At 37.6% G+C, this 22894-nt stretch overlaps 1 protein-coding gene across 1 annotated transcript in view; it reads left to right on the top strand.

The window, feature by feature from the left end:
• Positions 1 to 22894, top strand: part of LOC106878431 (cyclic AMP-dependent transcription factor ATF-7) — an 80280-nt gene that overhangs the window by 49803 nt on the left and 7583 nt on the right. Inside the window, 6 exon segments of the mRNA XM_089364775.1 lie at positions 8859 to 8970; positions 12066 to 12171; positions 13195 to 13328; positions 18655 to 19082; positions 19664 to 19913; positions 21740 to 21963. Coding sequence (XP_089220901.1) covers positions 8917 to 8970; positions 12066 to 12171; positions 13195 to 13328; positions 18655 to 19082; positions 19664 to 19913; positions 21740 to 21963 — 1196 coding nt within the window. The 5' untranslated portion in view covers positions 8859 to 8916.

Consider the following 22894-nt stretch of genomic DNA (forward strand, 5'->3'; position numbering starts at 1 on the left):
TGAGTTCAAATCCTGCTGAAGTCAACTTTTCTGTCGTCCTTTTAGGGTTGACAAAATAAGTAACCAGGGGTGTATGTTATTGACTTGTTCCCCACCATTCAAGTCTGCTGGCCTTGTGCCAAAATTTAAAATGATTATTTTTATTTGGTTGAATTGTTGGTGTTGAATAAAATGCCTTGTGGTATTTACTTAAGTCCTTTTACATTCTGTTGATACATTGGAGTGAAACCCTTAAAGATGGTACCACCAGCATGGATGTGTCTCAATCAGTGACGGCTCGTGTATAGGCACTGTGGAACTGTAGCACCCCCTACTTCCATTCAATATTATCGATAACATTCAATATAATGAGTCCTTTTTCCTCTAATTCTTTCTTTATACTTGTACATTATATAATCCTGAAACTTAATGTCAGTAACCATCCCTTTGTTTATAAAAGAAATACAAAAATCCTTGTATAGAACTGTGCACCTCACAGTTTCAGCCACGCGATGTTTGGCTGTTGTGCGCATGCTCACATGTCCGAGATAGGAAGCTTCATGTTAGGGAGAGAGAGCACTGCCTGAACGACAGTGCCAACCCTGGTGTTTCGGTGAAGAGTAGTGTTTCTTTTTGACTCTGTATGTTGTGCTTAAAAATCGTATTTATATTCTTGAATGTGATAAAGTGTAGAATTAGATTATCAACCTGCTTCCAGCTTCATTGTTGCTGATTGGCTTTGAAAATTCCCCCATATTTTGTGATTTAGGGGGGATTTTTGAGAAACAAGGAGGAATTTGCGGCGGTGTTTAGTGAACAAATTAAATGCAATACCCGGCAGTGGCTAAAATGCAAACTGATCAAGTTTATGTATAAATTTTCTTTTCATATGTTCGTTTCCTTTTACACAATATTAAAACAATGGCTAGAAATTTTCTGGGGCAGCACCCCCACTAATATTATCTACAAGCTGCCACTAGTCTCAATGATTGAAACCAGTAAAAAAAAAAAGAAATGATACAAATAAAGAATTATGTCAAAGAGCAAAGACCAGAAGAAAATAATTGAAATGAATGTCGGTTTTTAATCTACTTGAAATTTATGGATTATCTAATAATTAGCAAGAACTTAATGATTACATTGCTCAGAGGTTAATTAAACAGCTGCTAATCAATACTGGCGAGTGTTTCCATTTCATTTTGTTCTAATACTCTATCTATTTAATTCTAACATCAATTTGATGGGTAAATATATTTTGATATTTATATGAATTATTGACACAAAAGAGTCACAGTTCTCTCTCTCTCTCTCATCATCATCATCATCATCATCATCATCATCATCATCATCATCATCATCACCACCATCATCCTCATCATTTAATAGCTGTCTTCCATACTGGTATGGGTTGAATGGTTTATCAGGAGCTGGCAAGATGGAGAGCTGCTCTGGACTCTGCTGTCTGTTTTAGCATGGTTCCTATGGCTGAATGCTCTTCCTAATGCCAACCGCTTTAGAGAGTGCACTGGGTGCTTTTTATGTGGCACCGGTGCATGTGCTTCTGATGTTGCACCAACATCAGTGGGGTCGCCAAGTAACTTGCATGACTGGGAGAAGGAGTGGCACCGAAGGCAGAAGCTCTGTGTCAGGTGAGAGGTTAGAGTGCATTAGAGGGATAGAGACAGATGTCTTACTGTAGAGGGGATACTTGGCAACCCCAGAAGGGAAAGAAAGGAAAGATAGATAGATAGATAGAGAGAGAGAGAGATGGGTAAATTCTTGTTATGGAAGTGTTGTTCTTTTTCGGCATATGCTGTCGACTTCAACTTCACCCCGGTCTTCTGAAGATAGGGCTTGGTCTTAAATTAGGTTACGGTCAAGATTGTTATTTTTGTAAGGCTCTTTGTTCGTTATAAATAATTAAATTAAATTTACAACTGGTGCAGGTATGGTTGTTGTGTGTTAAGAAGCTTGCTTTGCAACTTAAATGGTTCCTGGTTCAGTCCCACTGCATGTCATTGTGTGTGTGTGTGCAAGTGTTTTCTACTCTAGCCCTGGGCTAACCATTGCCTTGTGAGAGAATTTGGTGGACGGAAACTGTGTGGAAGCCTGTCGTGTGTATATATATATATATATATATATATTATTTATACACACACCTCTGTGTGTGTGTGTGTGTGTGGTGTCCCCCTCTTTACTGCTTGTCAACTGGTGTTGGTTTGGTTAAGTCCCTTTAACTTAGTGGTTTGGCAAAAGAGTGCAATAGAATAATTACCAGATTAAAAATAAAACATAATTACTGGGATTGATTTGTTCAGCTGAACCCTTCAAGGTTGTGCCCCAGCATGGCCGCAGTCAAGTGACTGAAACAAGTAAATGCTAAACGATACAGAACGATTAATGTTGTGTAAATGTGAAGAAATGTTTGAAAGATATACTCTTTAAAGATGAGGTTTAGCACAGTAAATAGTAATTTTGATATGAAGGAAGTTGTTCAAATTTTGGTGTATTCATCAGCATCATCATCATCATTTAACATCTGTCTTCCATGCTGGCTTGGGTTGGATGGTTTGATAAGAGCTGGCCAGGTAGAAGACTTCACTAGGCTACTGTGTCTGTCTTGGCATGGTTTTTATGGCCGGATACCCTTCTTGACACCAGCTACTCCGCAAAGTGGACTGAGTGCTTTTTACATGGCATCAGCACAGACAAGGTCAGTTTTGGCATGGTTTTTACAGCTGGGTGCCCTTCCTACTATCAAATATACATGAAATGCTTAACTCTTTAGCATTCAAATTATTCTGTCAAATGTCATGCTTTATTTATGTGCATTGTCTTGAATTAATCATGTATTATCTTGTAGCTTTGAGATTTCAATGAGGTAGTTGTATATTTTTAGAATGACATTATAGGGTCGGTATGAGAGGCTGGATCTGGCTGGTTTGAATATAAAATAAGTAGAATATAGAATAAGTAAAATATAGAATAAGTAGAATATTTCGGTTGAATATGACTGGTTTAACCCTTTCATTACCAACCTGGCTGAAACTGCCTCTGGCTCTGTAGTCTTGTTTTCATAAGTTTTGAATTAAAATCTTCCACCAAAATCTTTGTCACAATTTATGTTCCTAACACTAGCTTAATGATAACGAAGTTATTTTACTAAATTCTTTGTTATATTTAAGATTGATTGAAAGAAACAGAGAGAATCTCAACAGAAATATAGTAACAAAAGGGTTAAAATATATAATAGAGAAACAATTCTTAACCCTTTCGATACCCACCTGGCTGAAACCACTTCTGGCTCTGTAGTACAAATGTCTTGTTTTCATAAGTTTTGAATTAAAATCTTCCACCAAACCTTAGTCACAATTTATGTTCTTAACACTAGCTTAATGATAACCAAGTTATTTTACTAAATTCTTTGTTATATTTAAGATTGATTGAAAGAAACAGAGAGAATCTCAAAATAAATACAGTAACAAAAGGGTTAAATGTTAAGGTGTTAAGTGTTCACAGTATGGATAAATGATTGCAATTGGATTTGCAAGTTTATCGAAGAAAGAAAGAAAAAAAAAATGTATAAGAACGGTGTGGGTGAGACTGGGGAGGAGGAATATTGCTAAGAAGCATGATTATTGAAAAACTGGCCAAGTTAGGCAGGACAACTAAGTAACGACACGATGAAGCTCTAAAGTGGAAGCATGGTTGGGGAAGAAATACCGTTGCCTAGAAACATCATATGTCTCGGAGCTTGAAATTGGTTATTAAGCTAATGAGGTGATTTTTTTTTATGGTACTTCTCTCCAAAATCTCTAATTAATGTTAGAAGTGTTTCAGATGAACAAAGGAAATAGGATTAAACAAGGGGCTTGTTAGAAAGCTGACCATTTTGTTTATACTGGTTCAGTTTCAAGAACAAAGTCTTAAAGAATTTGTTTTTATTTGTTTATTTTTGCCAATTATATTTGGTTTTAGGGAACAGTTGTGAAAGAAATTGACTGTGCCAAAAGATATTTCTTTGGATAAATGCCATTAAATTAGACTGAGAAAATTTTTGCTGTGTTAAGACGAAATTTTCTGTTTTCGTCCTTGTTTTCCTTTAGCATTTAAGGAAGAAGATTGTTAATATATCAATTTTGGTGTGGAACAAAGTGACGAAATTGTTAAAGGACTTTACTGCTACTTATTATTATTATTATTATTGTTGTTGTTAAGGTGGTGAGCTGGCAGAATCAATAGCATTCTGCATGAAATGTTTAGTGGCGTTTTGTCCATCCTTACGTTCTGAGTTCAATTCTGTCAAGGTTGACTTTGCCTTTCATCCTTTTGGGATCAATAAATTAAGTACCAGTGAAACACTGGGGTCAAAGAATCTGGATTATTTTTCCAATTTTTTTTTTTACTTAATTTTTGAGAGCAGTTGGGTTCATTTTTATTATTCTTGTTTGTGAGAGCAGTCGAGTTTATTTCAGATACTCTCATTTTAAAAATCATCTCTGGGCTAATCATTGAAAGGACATTGGTGTTGCCTTGGCAGAGGTTTGCTCTGAGTGATCTCATCATCATCATCATCATCATTATTATTATTATTATTATTATTATTATTATAGTGGTGAGCTAGCAGAATGCTTAGGGGCATTTCTTCTTGTCAACTTTACCTTTGAGGGGTTGATAAAATAAAGTACCAGTAAAGTACTAGGGGTTGATGTAATTGACTTAAGGCGGCAAGTTGGCAGTCTTTAGTATGCTGGGCATCCTTTCGGGGTCGATAAATTAAGTACCAGTTACGCACTGGGGTCGATATAATTGACTTAATCCCTTTGTCTGTCCTTGTTTGTCCCCTCTATGTTCAACCCCTTGTGGGCAATAAAGAAATAAGTAATTCACTTGTCTCCTCCCTTCAAAATTCCTGACCTACAGCTGGCAGAATTATTAGTGCATCGGAAAAATTGCTTAGCAGCGTCTCTTCTGTCTTTTTATTCTGAGTTCAAATTCCACTGAGATTGACCTTGTCTTTCATTCTTATTGGAGTTGATGAAATAAGTACCAGTTGACATTTAGGGGTCAATGTAATTGACTGTACCATTCCCTCAAAATTCCAGGCCTTTTTACCTTTAGAAAAAAGGGTTATTACTGTTATTATTATTTATTGATCTTTGATTTTTCATTGTTGGAGTTTTCATAAGTAAATGAGAAATTTAGGAACACGAACCACAAAAGCCAAAAGATATTTCAACTCAGAGCAGCTGTTGGTACTTTAACAAAATCCGAACATCTGAATGAAGAATGTCTTAAGTAGAGGTGAAATAGCTGAGTGATATTCAAGCCCATTGGTTTTGAATTAAAATACACTGAAATTGTTTTGTAGTGTATGTTTGTTCAACGTTTAATTATATATACTTCAGCTCAGTTAGCTGTTAGAAGTTGAAACTGGAGTCACTGGGAATGTTATACCTGCTAAATTGGTGTATTATTTTAGTGAGAATTGGAGCTAGGCCTTCGTTCTGGTTTCTAGAACTGTTTCCACTTTTATAAGCTCTCTCATCTGCAGTCCAGCATCACTGTTGGGTCTCGAGTAACTTAGACTGCATTCAATAGAAAGCCATCTGTGTGATTTCATCATTTTCATCATCATCATTGTTTTAATGTCCACTATTCCATGATTGCATGAATCAGAGGGAGTTTACTGAAGCAGATTTTCTACAGGCTGGAAGCTCTTCTTGTCACCAACCTTCATCTATATCCAAGTAAAGTAATATTTCTCGTGACCCGACTTGTTTTTGCAGAATATTGAAATTGAATGACACTGCTAGTATGACAGTGATACTCATTTACAGCAATCATGTGATGTCGAGACAAAGAGAGAGACACATACACATACATGCATAAACACACACACACACACATGCATAAACACACACACACACACGCGCACGCACACAATGTGTTTCTTTCTGTTTCTGTCTACCAAATTCACTCACAAGGCTTTGATCAGCCCTGGGCTATAGGAAAAGTCACTCATGCAAAATGCTGCCCAATGGAACTGAACTTGAGAACGTGTGGTTAGGAAGCAAATTTCTTAACCACGCAGTCTGCCCAATTCAGAAAATGCTGGTCTGTTGCATGTAACTCTTCTCCAGGAATGAATTGAATTCAGTGCTTTTAAATTCCAAAGTGCTACTCCTGCTTATAATAGTGACGTATATGCAATTTTTACTTTGAGGTTGGTGCAGTCACCCGTAAAAAGTATTTTGGTAATGGAACACAATGAGACACTAGTGACAGAATATGACCTGTCAATGACCTCTTTAGCTTTTGTTTGGTGCCTTGTTGAATCAACCTTTTATATTGTCATTCAAGAACGTTGTTAACACTTCATGTGACACAAGACTTAAGCTGTTTTTATAACTGAACATATAACCCTAAGATAGATGATGAAATCACGGCTACTGCTGAAGTAGCTGCATTATGGCTAACGAACCTGTCTTTTCTAATTGCTTTCCATTTATTAGCTGAGGCTGCACCCCCCCCCTCCTCATCAGCAAGACAAAAAAAAAAAAATCTATATTATCGTTCTACTGCAGACTATGTATGTAACAGTTTAACTTTGGAGCAAAACCGAAGACATAATTTATTACACGCACACTGTTTATTAATAGCGCTCATAATGCAATTCACTGATAAACTATGGTATGAAATGAGAGACATAATCTATTTTACATACACTATTCATATTATTTATACTATTTGTGTGTAGGCGCAATGGCCCAGTGGTTAGGGCAGCGGACTCGAGGTCATAGGATTGCGGTTTCGATTCCCAGACCGGGCATTGTGAGTATTTATTGAGCGAAAACACCTAAAGCTCCACGAGGCTCCGGCAGGGGATGGTGGCGAACCCTGCTGTACTCTTCCACCACAACTTTCTCTCACTCTTACTTCCTGTTTCTGTTGTGCCTGTATTTCAAAGGGGCCAGCCTTGTCACACTGTGTCATGCTGAATATCCCCGAGAACTACGTTAAGGGTACACATGTCTGTGGAGTGCTCAGCCACTTGCACGTTAATTTCATCAGCAAGTTGTTCCGTTGATCGGATCAACTGGAACTCTCGATGTCGTAAGCGACGGAGTGCCGCCATATATATATAATCCAAGAGAGTTAGGGGTTGAGAATCCAACCCACTAAGGGATAATATTTATCCAATATACTGCTGGGAGGGTACCCAGTTATTGTTACACTAGTGATTTACCAAGTGCAATAAGTGGGTGCAGGTAAAAGGGGGTTTTTACCCTAAATTTATATAGTAATAAGAGAATGGAGGGGAATATGAGGTACTCATCAGCTTGCAGACACTGTACTCTGTTGATTAATCCGTTTATTTTACAACCAAAAGGACAATAAAGACAATATACAGACACTTATGACACACTATGTCATATCAACAATTAAAATTTCAAACTTAAAAGGACATCTAGCAACAGAAGAAGGGACAAAATCTTACAGCTGTTTTGGCCTACCGTTGGCATGCCTCATTCTATCTATATAGCTCCAGTATGCTGGAGTGATTGGTAGATGAGAAGGGTGCAATGGGAGTACATGCATGATTCACTAGGCCCCTTCAGAGATTTACAAAATTCAATTCATGAATTTTGCAAAATTCAAATACAAATATAAAAATAAAAATATCCAACCCACTAATCAAAAACATTTCTTGGCATTCTACGGAATTTCTTATAAAGAAAGTAATTCAAAGTCGAAAGTTTTAATTCTGACACAGGAATGAATAAATTGAATATTTGCAAACTGATTGGATAACCGTAAGAAAATTATAGTTCTATGTATGTCACAAGAACTTTTGACTGTTGTGATACTTTTGAGGTCATAGAGTAGAAAATGCTTTTGTGAGTCAGACAAACTTGAAACTAACAATGTTTGTGTGTCTTCCTAAGGCCCACAACTAAACAGATTTAATAATGAAGTGTTTCACCTTATAACTTGTACAGTCAGTAATTAACCCTTTTATTACCATATTTCTTTTAAAATATTCTACATTTGTTTTGGTTAATTTTTAAAAATAATGAAGAATTTAGTCAAGTAACAGTTATTATTAAGCTAGTGTTTAGAAAAGAAATTAACATAAGATTTTGATGAAAGCTTTTAATTTAGATATCTTTAAACAGGAAGTTTGTATCTTAGAACCAGGAAGGGTGGTTTTGGGTGGGTTGGTATCGAAAGGGTTAATGTGTGTATGTGTGTGTTAGATGCCAGTAATTTAGCAGTATGACAGAGATAAATAAAGAAAATAAATACATGGTCGATATACTTAAAACTCTTCAAGGTGAAAACCCAGCATGGCCGCAGTGCAATAGCTGATGTAAGCAACAAAGTATATATAAGCGAGATTGTTGCCAGTGCCCCTGGACTGGCTTGTGTGGGTGGCACATAAAAGACATCATTTCGAGCGTGGCCGTTGCCAGTATCGCCTGACTGGCCTTCGTGCAGGTGACACGTAAAAGCACCTACTACACTCTCTGAGTGGTTGGCGTTAGGAAGGGCATCCAGCTGTAGAAACTCTGCCAAATTTAGATTGGAGCCTGGTGTTGCCATCCGGTTTCACCAGTCCTCAGTCAAATCGTCCAACCCATGCTAGCATGGAAAGCGGACGTTAAACGATGATGATGAAACAGTTGAAAAAATGATTTTAGTTCAACCCAATTGGAATGTCAGAGACAGCAAAAGTAACAAAAAAAAAAAAGAAAAAAAGAAAAAATGTGAAAAATATAGTTTTGGAAATGTTTCATTTTACATTTTGATGCCATTGTTTGAGACTGGTCACTCTTTTAATATATTGGTGTTTGTCTTCTTTTGTTTTCATGCAGGTCAACCATAGTGTAGCTGTCAGTTTGCTCTCATCTTTCACATACCCATGTGTGTTAGATGATGAGTGAAGATGAAAAACCTTTTGTATGTTCATCTCCAGGATGTGGGATGGTAAGTACATATATGTGTGTGTGTGTCTCTACATGTGTTGACTTCCTTATTTGGGTGCTACTTTGGCATGTGGTCTGCCCGGTCATTTACACTTTAGCATACAGTCTAACCCTAATTCTAAATCTCATTCCTAAATTTAACTCTAGCCCTAACCCTATTCCCAACCCAGATTGGATCATTTCACAGTGTTGACTATGGATACTATGGTAAACTGTACACTAAAAGAGCACCCTTATTGGTTTGTTTGTCTAGTTTTGAATTAATTTATTAATTTTTAAATAAATCATTTTAACTGTGCAACTCAAAGTAGGTGAAGCTATAAAAATATAGCACATAGAAAAAAAAGTTGAAAGCTGCTTGTGGGGCTTGAACCCATATCTTCTGTGGTCATGACAGATGTGCTATCCTTATACCAAAGTAACCTTTTCAATTTTTTTTCCATCAATTCTAGAAGCTTTTGTTCTTACAAGTGAGAATTGTATGTTGTTTACATTGCAAGAGTTTATTATTTTTTTTTAGAAATTTCAAGAGATATAAAATAAACTGTTTTCATAGTGGAACAGAAAAGAAATTAAAACTATAAATTATAATAACTTTTTTTTTGTATTTGTATTCAAAAGAATTGCTAAAATTCAGGAAGGAAATTTTTTTCTTTTTTTGGTAATATCTGTGAATAAATAAGCTTATTAACTCCTGACATTATTTAGTTGCTATTATAACTTCCTTTGTTTTTTGTTTTTTCATAAATTGATTGTCAGTGCCTAGTATAGACTGGTTTATGTTAAGAGTGGTGTCTAACTCTAGTTAGACAAGTCTGTAGCACACATGTACTGTTGCTGCTCGAGAGGACGGCATCACTGGGTTACACATACTTTACTTGTGCTGTCTGCAGAACACAAAGAAACAATCAGTTAGGACTGACTTGGGTATAAACAATGAAATATTATTGAGAGCCACTGAAAACTTTATTGCAGAATGATGTTAATGTCATGAAAATTAGAAACTGCATTGCAAATTCAAATCCTGGTTGAGCTATTTATATTTAGTTTCTAGCCCTAATCATTAGCCAAGATGGACTCTTCTTTATATGATTTGTTATTCATGTGCTACATGAAGATAATCTTCATTGGATGACCCAGTCATCCTTAAGAGGTTTCAGGGTATTTTAGGAAGCACTGAAAGAATTGCATCCATGATACAGGTTCAATTTATGCTTGAGCTATTTCACTAATAAGTGTTAAGGGAATTTTTCTTTTCATTTAGACAGATTTAGTCCAGTGCCTGGTTTAACATACACCTCCACTGAGTTTTTGGGTATCTTTAGTCAAGTCCAGTCTATAGTAAGCATTTGGCCAGGCCCCACCCCCTGTTTCATCATCATCATCGTTTGACATCCGTTTTCCATGCTGGCATGGGTTGGACGGTTTGACTGGGGACTGGCAAGCCAGGAGGCTGCACCAAGCTCCAGTCTTATCTGGCAACGTTTCTACAGCTGGATGCCCTTCCTAATGCCAACCACTCCTAGAGTGTAGTGGGTGCTTTTTACATGCTACCGGCAGCACTGGCATTGGCCATGTTCAGATGGTGCTTTTTACTTGCTACCGGCACAGGATCCAGTTGGTGCAGAGGGGGGTGGTGGTGCTGTTTGAGGATAGCATTACGTTTTGCTGTACTACTTCATTGTGTAGCATTAATATTTGTTAGAGGGTAAGGTGGTACGTTGGCAGAATCATTAGTATGCCGGGCAACATGCTTAGTGCCAATTTATCCGTCTTTACGTTCTGAGTTCAAATTCTGCCGAGGTCGACTTTGCCTTTCATCCTTTCGGGGTTGATAAAATTTAGTACCAGCTTATTGGGATCAATGTAATTGGGGGTCAGTGTAATTGATTTATCCCCTCCTTGAAATTGCTGGCCTTGTGCCAAAATTTGAGAATAATATTTTGTGAGAGGCTTTGAGTGGAAGTGGTTCTCTGGCAAAGGTCCCATTACCAGCTGCAACATTATGATTAACACCTTGGGAGGCTGACCTAATTACTATCAAGCCCACCTGTGCCTTCTGATTTCTAATCAGGCCTACTTACACGATGTACAGAATGAAAATAGAGCTTAGCAGTTACCAGTGTGTTATGGTCTCTTTGTTCCTTGTCCCTCCTCACCAGTCTCCAAAGGGTCATTATGGGTGCCTCTGTCTACCTTTGTCTAAACCCTTGGGATAAAAAATAACAATAATAATAATCATAAAAAAACAAAAAAAACTACATAAGGTGCAATTGTTATTTAGCCACAAGTTAGCTCCTGATCAAGCAGATGTGTGATCAAAGGCACTCCAGCCATGACCGTCACATCTTGTTGCATATCTAGGACTTCATTGTTCAACATGTTCTTTCTGTTTCTAAGATGTTAAAATACTACAATATGTGTGAGATTTGGCTGCTATTTCTAGCAGACCAGATAACCACTGAGTTGTTCCTTTGGCTTGTCCAATCAACAATTGTTTATTCTGTGATTTGTGTCCTCCCTCTCTTTAACAAGCAGAAGGCTTTCTTTTTTTTTGTTTTCGTTTTTGTACCACTTCCTGCTGTGCCAGTATAACTCTGTACTTTCCTACTCCTACCTGCAGACTTCCCAAGTCAGCAGACATTTGCCATTATTGCTGGAACTATTATTATCTCTGGCCTAATGCTAAGTGACCGTTCAGTATTTCTGTCTTGTGTATTGTTTAAATTTCTGGAAAGGTCACCAAAGGAAAATCTTTGTTGCATCAATGATATTTCAGTTGTGTCTATATGTGTTATATGCATGCGTGAGTATATGTGAGTGTGCGTACGTGTTTATGTGTACGTATTTGTGTGTGTGCACATTTGTGTCTGTGTGTGTGCGTGTGCATACATGCATGCTTGTGTTTATGCACATACATACACTCACTCAGAAATGTCACAAAATTGTTAGAAAATGTTTGTATATTAGTACATGTATATAGATATAGAAATGTATGTATATATGTACATAGACAGTAAATTTGTGTATGTGTATCCATCCATCCGTCAATCTATCCATCCATGGTGTAATTTTTTTTTTTTTATTCCTTGTCAGCGATTTACCAATGAAGATCACTTGACTGTACACTTGAAGAAACATGAGATGTGTTTAACCTTAAACTCTGGCAGCAACAATAGAACACCGAACAATTTATTTTTAGGTAAGTTCTTATGTGTTGGGTGAGGTTACACAGTGAGCTGGGCAGCTAGTCTTGCCCCACGTCCTGAGGCTTTTATCTTTAAAGTTCACAACGCAACAACTGTATTGAAAAGAGCATCACAGAGTTACATAAAACAATAGACAATATATATATATATATATATATATACATATATGTATATATACATATATATATGTATATATAAATTGCATCAGTTTTTAGAAATAATATAGAATTATTACTGAATAGTTTTATTTGTTGATGTTGAAGCCTGTAAATATTTTTGAAGATAAAATTTAGGTTTTAATGGTGTAAAAATATTCTTTTATTCTTTTACTTGTTTCAGTCATTTGACTGCGGCCATGCTGGAGCAACGCCTTTAGTCGAGCAAATTGACCGCAGGACTTACTCCTTGTGAGCCTAGTACTTATTGTATTGGTCTGTTTTGCTGAACCGCTAAGTTATGGGGGACATAAATGGACCAGCATCAGTTGTCAAGTGATGTTGCAGGGACAAACATGCACACACACACACACAAATTTATTCTGCTTGAGAACTTCATATATTTTATAATGGAAGGAAGGTTTTTATGATACTTTTGGGCTGTCTCCTTCTTCCATTATTCTGTTGATTCAAGGAGCTGGAAATAAGAAGAATGAAGTTTTCAAGTGGAGTAAATTCAATAACCTCAGACAGACAGTACTTTATGCAATATGCGTGCAGTTCCAAGTAATGCCGATTTTTGCAATACACCTAGACTGTAGGGTATTTCTAAAGTTTTCAGATGTTTTTTCAGATTGGGTGGTATTGAACCCAATGCTCTGATGACAATAGGGATAACCTTTATGTTTGTCTCTCATAGCTGCCAACACATCTTAGTGATCTCAATTTTCAGGTCTCCATATTTATCAACCTTTACTCTTTCTTTCATGATGATGATGATATTATTATTATTATTATTATTATTATTATTATTATTTGTTTTCTTTCTTTCTTTCTTTTTTTTTTTTTTGCTGAGTACAGATCAAACACCGACCCCTACCAAATTTCTTAAGAACTGTGAAGAGATTGGATTATTTCAAGATTTAACTAAGAACCCCTTTGAAGAAGCTTTTAAAAAAGCATCCGAAACTGGCGGCAATGATGTCTCCTCTGATGTAAGTTATGCCCCCCCCCCCACTCTCTCTCAGACAAAGCAACACTCATGAAATAGGAGATTCATATTCTTCCAAAAACATACAAATATATCCAAACTCTAATTTAGTTTACTTCTCATACATTATTGTCACACTTCATCTCCTTTCTTGGATAATTGTTTCCCATCTTGGTTGTAGTCTGTGTGTGTAGAGAGAGAGAGAGAGAGAGAGAGAGAGAGAGATGCATGAGTGTTTACCGTGTGCATATCTGAGTGCTGCGTATATATGTGTGCATGTATGTAGATGCCTGCATGTTGGTTTTGTGTATGTATGCGTGTATACGTGTGTGCATTCACACATGCATGTTTGCAAGTCTGGGTGCTCTGTACATGTGTGCATGCATTTACATGTACCATGTGTGTGTGTGTGTGTGTGTGTGTGTGAGAGAGAGAGAGAGAGAGAGAGAGAGAGAGTAAGTAAGTAAGGAATCAAATGAGATCACAACTAGATGAATCATTAGGGAGCTGGCCTTTAGGTTGAAAAGGTCAATGCTTTAGATATCCCTGCTGCCGTTACTGACTTGTGCCCTTAATAAGGACACTTAATTTACCACCCTTCAATCTTCCATCTTTGTTCATAGACCTCTTCAAAGGTATTATTTCTACCCAATGGCTTCTGTTTTCAGATGGTAGGGTTTGATTGAGGGAGGTTTTATCTTTTTTTTTTCCTTTTGTAGCAGGTCAGGTGACCATGTTGAGGCTCTCTCATTGGTTCATTTTATGAGTTTGTTTCATTGAGATGTGTTGTGTGTGTTTTGTTGCCGTTTTCTTTTTCTGTTTTTGGTACAACTAAATGAAAATAGTATAGACTCTCTAATGGATTCTTCTGGAAAGCTATTCTTCCAGAATGCAGGTTGTTCTTGAATCTAACTTCTGACATTCCAGAACTTAGGTTTGAGAGAGAGAGAGAGAAAAAAAAAAAGCTGGATTGATTTTGGACAGATGTGAACACTGGACCCCTAAAAACCTTGACTATTGTATAATCATTGCATGCTTTATCAACTTGAAATACCTTAGCCCCATGAAATGTAGTTCATTAATAAGATAAGATACAAGCTAAGATCTATACCTCGCCAATGTCAATTCTAAACATAAAGAATATTACATATAAAAAAAATTTGTGATAAATATAAAAATTATGATCAAGCACATGATTTTGGGTTCGGTTCCAAGGCATGACACCTCTGGGTAAGTATCTTCTACTATAGCCTTGGGCTGACCAAAGCCTTGTGAGTGGATTTGGTAGATGGAAACTGAAAGAAGCCTGTTGTATGTGTGTGTGTGTGTGTCTGTATATATATATATATATATAGTTCAAAAAAACAATAACAAAAAAACAAAAAAACAACAAAGTGAGGACGTGATATGGATAGTATTATTGGACGCTCAGGAAAGGAAAGAGAGAGTGTATGACGTTTCGGGCGTCGCCCTTCGTCGGAAAGATGGAAAGTTCGGAGAATGGAAGAACGGAAAAAGAGGAAAATGGTACCGATGCCCACGACATATACATATACATATACATAGGTGCTGGAGTGGCTGTGTGGTTGCTTTCCAACCACATGGTTTTGGGTTCAGTCTCACTACATCGCACCTTGAGCAAGTGTCTTCTACTATAGCTTCAGGCCAACCAAAGCCTTGTGAGTGGATTTGGTAGACAGAAACTGTAAGAAGCCTGTCATATGTGTGTGTATATACGCTCACACACATGCACACGTGTGTTTGCGTGTGTGTTTTCATCTTCTTGATATTGTGTTGTTGTAAACAAATGTCGTTCATTTCCAATGTTCTATGAAAACATGTCAGTCCATGGGGAAATATTCATTTCACTTGGAAAGCGGTAAGGGTTGACAGCAGGAAGAGCATCCAGTCCCACAAAATCTGTCTCAATAAACTCTGTCCAACAAATGCCAATATGGAAAAGTGGACATTAAAGTATTGACAATGACGACGATGACGATGATGATGATGATGATGATAAATATATTATAAAAATATAAAATTCATGATTAAAAATAAAAATCAAATCAACAATCAAGACATTATCAGAGTGAAAATGAGAGAGAGAGAGAGAGAGAGAGAGAGAGACAGAGAGGCTGTATTGCAGGTCTGATTAAACCAGATTCGATTATAGTGCATTGGACATTTTGGACATTGCATTATTTACTGACCGTTTCATCTGGTCTCTGAGCATTAATTCCACTGTCTGATTAAGTTAGTGTTTTGTTATACAAAAAAAAAAAAAGAAAAAAAGAAAGAAAAGAAAAGAAAAAGTAAGAAAGCCAGTGTGTCTGTTTGACCTCAAGAAACTGTTGGAGAGTGAGAGGGAAACTGAATGCAGTCGCAGTGGCCCATCAACAGCAACAACAGCAATATTTCATATATTAAACAAGGTAGCAACTGCGAATGGATGTATGAGGTTTATTATATTGGAAATAGATTTTATTTCTGCATTTTTCCAATTCACAATTGTCGTTGTCATCATCATCATCATCATCATCATCATCATAACTGTCTCCATATTCGTTTCCAATATCAAAGAAGCCTCTATGTGGTCACATAACCTTCTAAAAATACCAGCCAGATCTTCCTTCCTCATTGACTGTAGTCACTGCATAGAGACTCTCCTATTATACTTCAGCTGTCCACATAGAATCTCTTTTGTTGGCTTAAGGGTCTACTCAAGCAATCACATGCTGCCTCTGTTGTTTGCTGACACAACACCTTCGAGCTTCCTTCATTGGCTCAAGTGATTGCCTAGTCTCACTTGGGAGTTAAGTAACAGCGTAGAAGAGCCCGTCTTGGTGGTGGAAATGATTATAGTGAGCTTTTCTCATTGGCTCCACTGATCATAGTGGAGGCGCAATGGCCCAGTGGTTTGGGCAGCGGACTCGCAGTCATAGGATCGCGGTTTTGATTCCCAGACCGGGCGTTGTGAGTGTTTATTGAGCGAAAACACCTAAAGCTCCACGAGGCTCCGGCAGGGGATGGTGGCAAACCCTGCTGTACTCTTCCATCACAACTTTCTCTCACTCTTACTTCCTGTTTCTGTTGTGCCTGTAATTCAAAGGGCCAGCCTTGTCACACTGTGTCATGCTGAATATCCCCGAGAACTACAATAAGGTGTCTGTGGAGTGCTCAGCCACTTGCACGTTAATTTCACGAGCAGGCTGTTCCGTTGATCAGATCAACTGGAACCCTCGATGTCGTAAGCGACGGAGTGCCAACAACCACTGATCATGCAAAGCCTCTCTTGTTGGGTCAAGTAACTGTGTAAAGCAGTAGTTTTCAACCAGGGTTCATATATCCCTTGTGGGGTTCACATAAGATTTTGTTGTTAAACTTTATCTGCAATAAACTGGTTGTATTTGTACAATACACACAATATTTAAACACTTTTTATCATACAATTCCTAATAATATTTAACCCTTTTGATACTAATCCAGCTGGAACCGCTTCTGGCTCTAGTACAAGTGTCTTGTTTTCATAAGTTTTGAATTAAAATCTTCCACCAAATAACCTTAGTCACAATTTATGTTCCTAACATTAGCTTAATGATAACTAAGTTATTTTACTAAATTCTTTGTTACATTTAAAATTAATTGAAAGAAACACAGAGCATCTCAACAGAAATATGGTAACAAAAGGGTTAAAATATATAATAGAGAAACAATCCTTAACCCTTTTGATACCAACCTGGCTGAAACCGGTTCTGGCTCTGTAGTACAAATGTCTTGTTTTCATAAGATTTGAATTAGAATCTTCCACCAAACCTTAGGCACAATTTATGTTCCTAACACCAACTTAATGATAACGAAGTTATTTTACTAAATTCTTTGTTATATTTAAAATTAATTGAAAGAAACACAGAACATCTCAAAATAAATATAATAATGAAGGGGTTAATATTAAAAGAAAACATAATAGGAGTTTTTAGACATGGAATGGCTATGAGATACCCCCCCACACACCCCATCCTGAGTAAAATAGGAATCAAAGGGGTTCCGAGGCAAAAAGTGATTGAGAACCATTGATGTAAAGGCTCTTTGTTGGCTTTGTGTGCCCATGGTTTTCACTTGGCACATCGCCAAAGGTCTTGGTCACCTGTCACGTCTGTGAGGCCCAATGTGCAAAGGGTGATTTTTACATGCTACTGGCATGGGTGCCAGTTACATGAGGCCCAACGTTCAAATATCATGCTTCACCGCCTCATCCTCTGTCTTCCTGGGTCTACCTCTTCTACAGGTTCCCAAAATAATATATTAACAGAATTCTTCAATATAAAAAGACATTTCCATAAATTTGCTTGGATGAGAGTTGGTTCAGTGAAATGACACTTAATTAGCCATTAGATGGAAAAAAAAAAATCACTTGATGAAAAGTCATACAACTGATGACAGACAATGACAAGATGAAAATGGTGACAGTGATAACATTGACAAGATAACAGCAATGACAATGATGTCTTAATTGAAACAATTTTCAAAACAGTTTTGGATTTGGGGTTTTTTTTTTTTTTTGCAATACAATTCAGATCCTAAATGCAATATTGTAGAGATTCTTTTGAGTTCATGAGTCTGTGAAAGGAAGGAGAGAGAGAGAGAGAGAGAGAGAAAGAGAGAGAAAGAGAGAGAGAGAGAGAGAGAGAGTGTGTGTGTGTGTGTGTGTGTGTGTGTGTGTGTGTGTGTGTGTGTGCAAGTACTTATGTACACACATGACTGATTCAACAACAGTATCTTACCAGGTACAGTTTTGTAAACGAGAGATGTCATTGTAAAAATTCTTATATATATATAGCTTTGTCTGTCGTCATTTCTATTTTGTCATTGTTATCACTGTCATTCATCATCATCATCATCATCATCATCATTACTATTATCTTGTCGTTGTCATCATTCGTCATGTCATTGTTATGATTGTCATCATCTTGTCACCATCATCATCGTTATAATTGTTATCATCATCACTCTCATTTTGTTCTTATCATTATCATCTTGTTATTATCATTACTCCTATCTTGTCATCATCATCATCATCTCAGTAGCATCATCATCATCGTCATCATCATTATCATCATCATCATAATCATCGTCATCATCATCATCATAATTATCGTCGTCATTGCCATCATCATCATCATCATCATCCCTGTTTTTTCATTGATGCATGGTGCATTAAGAAGCTAACCAGAGAAAATGATTTAGAGAGATTAAAACCTTAATACTATTTTCATTTTTTGCTGCAAGCACTGGGAACTGATTTTGTTATCTTTTTTTTTCTTGCTTTCTAGGCTGTCCCCTTACCAGGTCCACATTCCAATGAAGTACTCAATACCCCCGTGGTCTCGAGACCACACAAAATTGTGGAAACTCTCAAATTGGAGAACGAGGACATAGAAATCCAAGTAGCAGATGAATCGTCAAGAAGCAGTGTGGTTCAGCAACAGCAGCAACAACAGCAGCAGCAGCAGCAGCAACAGGAGAGCGGTCAGTCCAGCCATGGATTGTCCATGGGATCGCCTCCGGCTTCGGCCTCTGTCGCTGTTTCTGCAACGCATTCCATGCCTCAGCCCACGTCGACCACTTCGGATGACGACGGGGTCATGTCAACGACATCACAGCTTGCAGACAGTTCAGTGCAGTCAACGACGGAAGGCACCGCCGTCAGTAGTACAACTACTACTCTACCCACAGTCATGCACACTACTGCAGCTCCCATGTAAGTTCAAACCATGTACTGGGTGGTTGGTTGGTGGCTGGTCGCATGGTGTGTGTGTGTGTGTGTGTGTGTTTGTTGTTGTCATTGTTCTTATAGTTCAGGTATAATTTTTGTCAGTGTCATTGGTGATCATCATCTTCACTTGTGTGATGGTTATCTTGGCTAGCATTGTGTGGCTGTCATTTCTATGATGCAGTTACTACAATCATTTAACTGTCACTTGTCTCATGGGTGTTTGACACTTGTATGGCTGTCAATTGAATGCTAAATATGTGACACACTAGTCTGTCACTTATCTCATGGTTGTTTGACACTTGTATGGCTGTCAATTGAATGATAAATATGTGACACATTAGTCTGTCACTCGTCTCATTGGTGTTTGACACTTTTATGGCTGTCAATTGAACGATAAATATGTGACACACACGTCTGTCACTCATCTCATGGTTGACACTTGTATGGCTGTCAATTGAATGATAAATATGTGACACACAAGTCTGTCACTCACAATTATGATGTTTGTTTGATTGTTACTTATGTGACATTTGTTTTAATTAATTTGTTTTCGTTTTTCTTTGTAGGTTGTCCCCCAATATTATCTCATCTGCTCAGTATACGATGCAAGTGTTCTTGCAGTTACCTACAGGACAAACTGTTCCTGTACAGATCCCTGCCACTATTACGAACTCTGCCATGCAGGTAGCCTCTATACCTGTCCCTGCCATCTCTCCCAAGTCCTCTACAGCAACTCCTATTTCAGTTGCTGCTGCTTCTGCTGTCGCCACTACTTCCTCATCACCAGGGCTTAGTCAGCCATCATTAGCTAAGCAGGTAACACATTTACTTCTCTCTGTTTGGTTTTGGAAATAATTGCACCAATTAAATTTTTTAAATCTTTGAGTTGATAGATTATTAATGAAATTATAATTTTTCAGGTTTTTACTATTCCACCCTACAGCAGCTCATTAGATTCTAGCAAGAGGAAACTGAAAGCTTTCAATCCTGTGTTGAAACTCTTATGAAACAATTCAGCTCCCTGTGAGTTAGACTGGGTACCCCAACCACAGAGGTACCCAGTCTAACTCTCAATTGGATGAATTGTTGTAGGCCAAGAATATTTACATTTTGAATAAGTTCTCAGAGGAAACTTGAAGTCTCAAACAAAAGAAATTTTATGTATACATATTGGGTAAAGACACCATTCGGTCATGTATGACCATGAGAATGCACCTAGATAGAAAATTACCCTCTGAGGCACAAATCTGGGCAAGGTTGTTTATGGAAGACCAGCAGCTGCCCATGCACACCAGCCTTCCCTTTCCATGCCACCAATGCTACCCAAAAGAAAGGCAAAGGCCGACACAACTTGGCACCAATGATGAACTGGAGCAATGTGAAATAAAGTGTCTTGCTCAAGAAAAACACAACACACAGCCCGGTTTGGGAATTGAACTCACTTCCTCATGATTGTAAGCCCGATTCTCTAACCACTGAGTCATGTGCCTTCACACACACACACACACATACACACACATATATATATATATACATACACACATAAACACACACATACACACACACACACACACACACACACACACACGTATGTGTGTGTGTATGTGTATTTAATAGCAGTTTCACTCAGGTATTACATATCTTTTCTCATAATGGTTTGGCTCGACTTCACGTGACTTAAAGCTTCATGGGTGCATAGGACGAACTCATCTCATCAGCTATAAGGAGAAGAGTGGAGAGACTCGAGACAAATTCAGTATGGCATCTAGATTTTACACCCCTGTTCGTCAGCTCTGGTTATGTGATGTTAATGCTGTGAAAGTTGTCTCACCCTTGTTGATCATCCAGTCCCAATTGTAACCTAACACTATCAAGTCTGGTTACTCCCACATAAAAAAAAAACTATTGCTGCTGACGTGTTGATACTCTGCTGAAAGATGTCTGGGCTACTGACCTATGTCAACATCCCACACTACGATGTGTGGTGCCCAATGGAAGTAACTGATGATGCTCAATACATTACACCTCAGTTTATCACCAAAGTGGCATCAGCATCCTGCCAACTTCCTCTCTGAGCACGTAAGCTTAGAAAATTAAGAAAATAGCTGGTATCACACCATGGAACCTGAGCTGACCATTAGAGGCCTAACATTTAGCAGCCATGCTGAATTTGTTTGAAATCTCTCACTCTTCACCTTATATCTGATGAGATGGGTCTGTCCTACATGCCCATGAAACTTTAAGCCATTTGAAGTTAAATCAAACTGTTATTAGAAAAGATATGTAATGCCTGCCTAATTGCCCAATGTGCTGGGTGCCACTTTCTTTCGTTTCACACACACGCACATACCTAGCTAGATAGATAGGTGGGTAGGTAGATGTCCGGAAAGTTCTGCCCGATTTTTATTTTATTGTTTCATTGTTTCATTTGTAGTTATTCATCATTGTTCTATACAATAAAATTAATTGAAAAAGACCTACAATCATCATCATCAGTTTTCAAAATAGGAATCTGGCAAAACGTTTTGGACATGCTGTATTGTTGCCATGACTAAACATGGCTATTTTACAATTGTTTTTTTTGTTTTTGTTTTTGTTTTTGTTGTTGTTTTTATTTTATTATCATTTTCACTTTCCTCTAGAAATTGAAAGCTGCTTTACAAAGTAGTCAGAATGTCCCTCAAGACTTGACCACTTCCAACAACAGTCGGTTGGTGGATTCGGTCAACCACGTCAGTCAAATAGCATCACCGTCGCCGTCATCCATGTCCATCATAACGGAGACAGCAAGTGTTACATCTGATGCTACAGTTTCATCACCAGAGAGTCTGGATGCTGCTATTATTGGTGGTAGTGGTGTTGTCATGTTAGTAACACTTTTTATACTTACCTTCTGTATCTTTCATTCTTCTTTCTCCTCTTCCTTCTCCATCTTCTTTTTGTTGGCTACTTCTTCTTCTTTCTCCTCTCTGCCTCCTCCTTGTCAAATTCCCCTCCTTTCTCACCTCCTTATCATCTTCTTTACCTTTGTTCTTCCATTTGTTTTCTACATCAAATTTCTTCATTTCTCCAGCCCTCCTTCTCACATCTTCTCTATTTTCTCTTCTTCTCATCCTCTCCTAATTTCTGCTCCTTCTTTTCCTTCTCTTCTACTGTCCTCATCTCCTTTCTTCTCCCTATCCTTGTAATCTTGTTATTGCTTTTCAAAGAATTTTTCCTTCTTCTCAAACACCAATTCCATGTTTTTCTTTACCATTTACCTCCATATTTCCTTGTTCATTTATGAAAACACAAACTTTGAACTCTTAGACCATCTGCTGAAATTCCAATATCTTATTCCCTCAATGCACATTAACAACTAAAATCCCCCTTCAATCACATCCTGCCATTTAGTCAAAGCAAAACACATTGTTTAATGTATTCTTAGACATGCTACTTTTATGGGACATAGGTAATCGATACTAAATTAAAAACAGATGATTGTGGCTTGATCATATATCAGCTCAATCAATGTTAAATGTAAATAGTAACTTAATGCTGCATTTCTTTGTCTTTGCCCTACATATCATCATCATCATCACCATCATCATGTAACGTCTGTTGTCCATGCTGGCATGCACATATGGTTGTATGGTTAAGCATCTGATTTTCAATTGTATGGTCTCAGGTTCTGTTCTGCTGTGTAGCACCTTAGACAGGTGTCTTCTAATATAGCCCCAGGCTGACCAAAACCTTGTGAGTGGATTCACTTGACAGAAACTGGAAGAAGCCCATTTCTAGTACAACCCATTTGGTTA

The sequence above is a fragment of the Octopus bimaculoides genome, chromosome 16 (genome assembly GCF_046866305.1).
Source record: "Octopus bimaculoides isolate indiv1 chromosome 16, ASM4686630v1, whole genome shotgun sequence".
In the NCBI taxonomy this organism is placed as follows: Eukaryota; Metazoa; Mollusca; class Cephalopoda; order Octopoda; family Octopodidae; genus Octopus; species Octopus bimaculoides.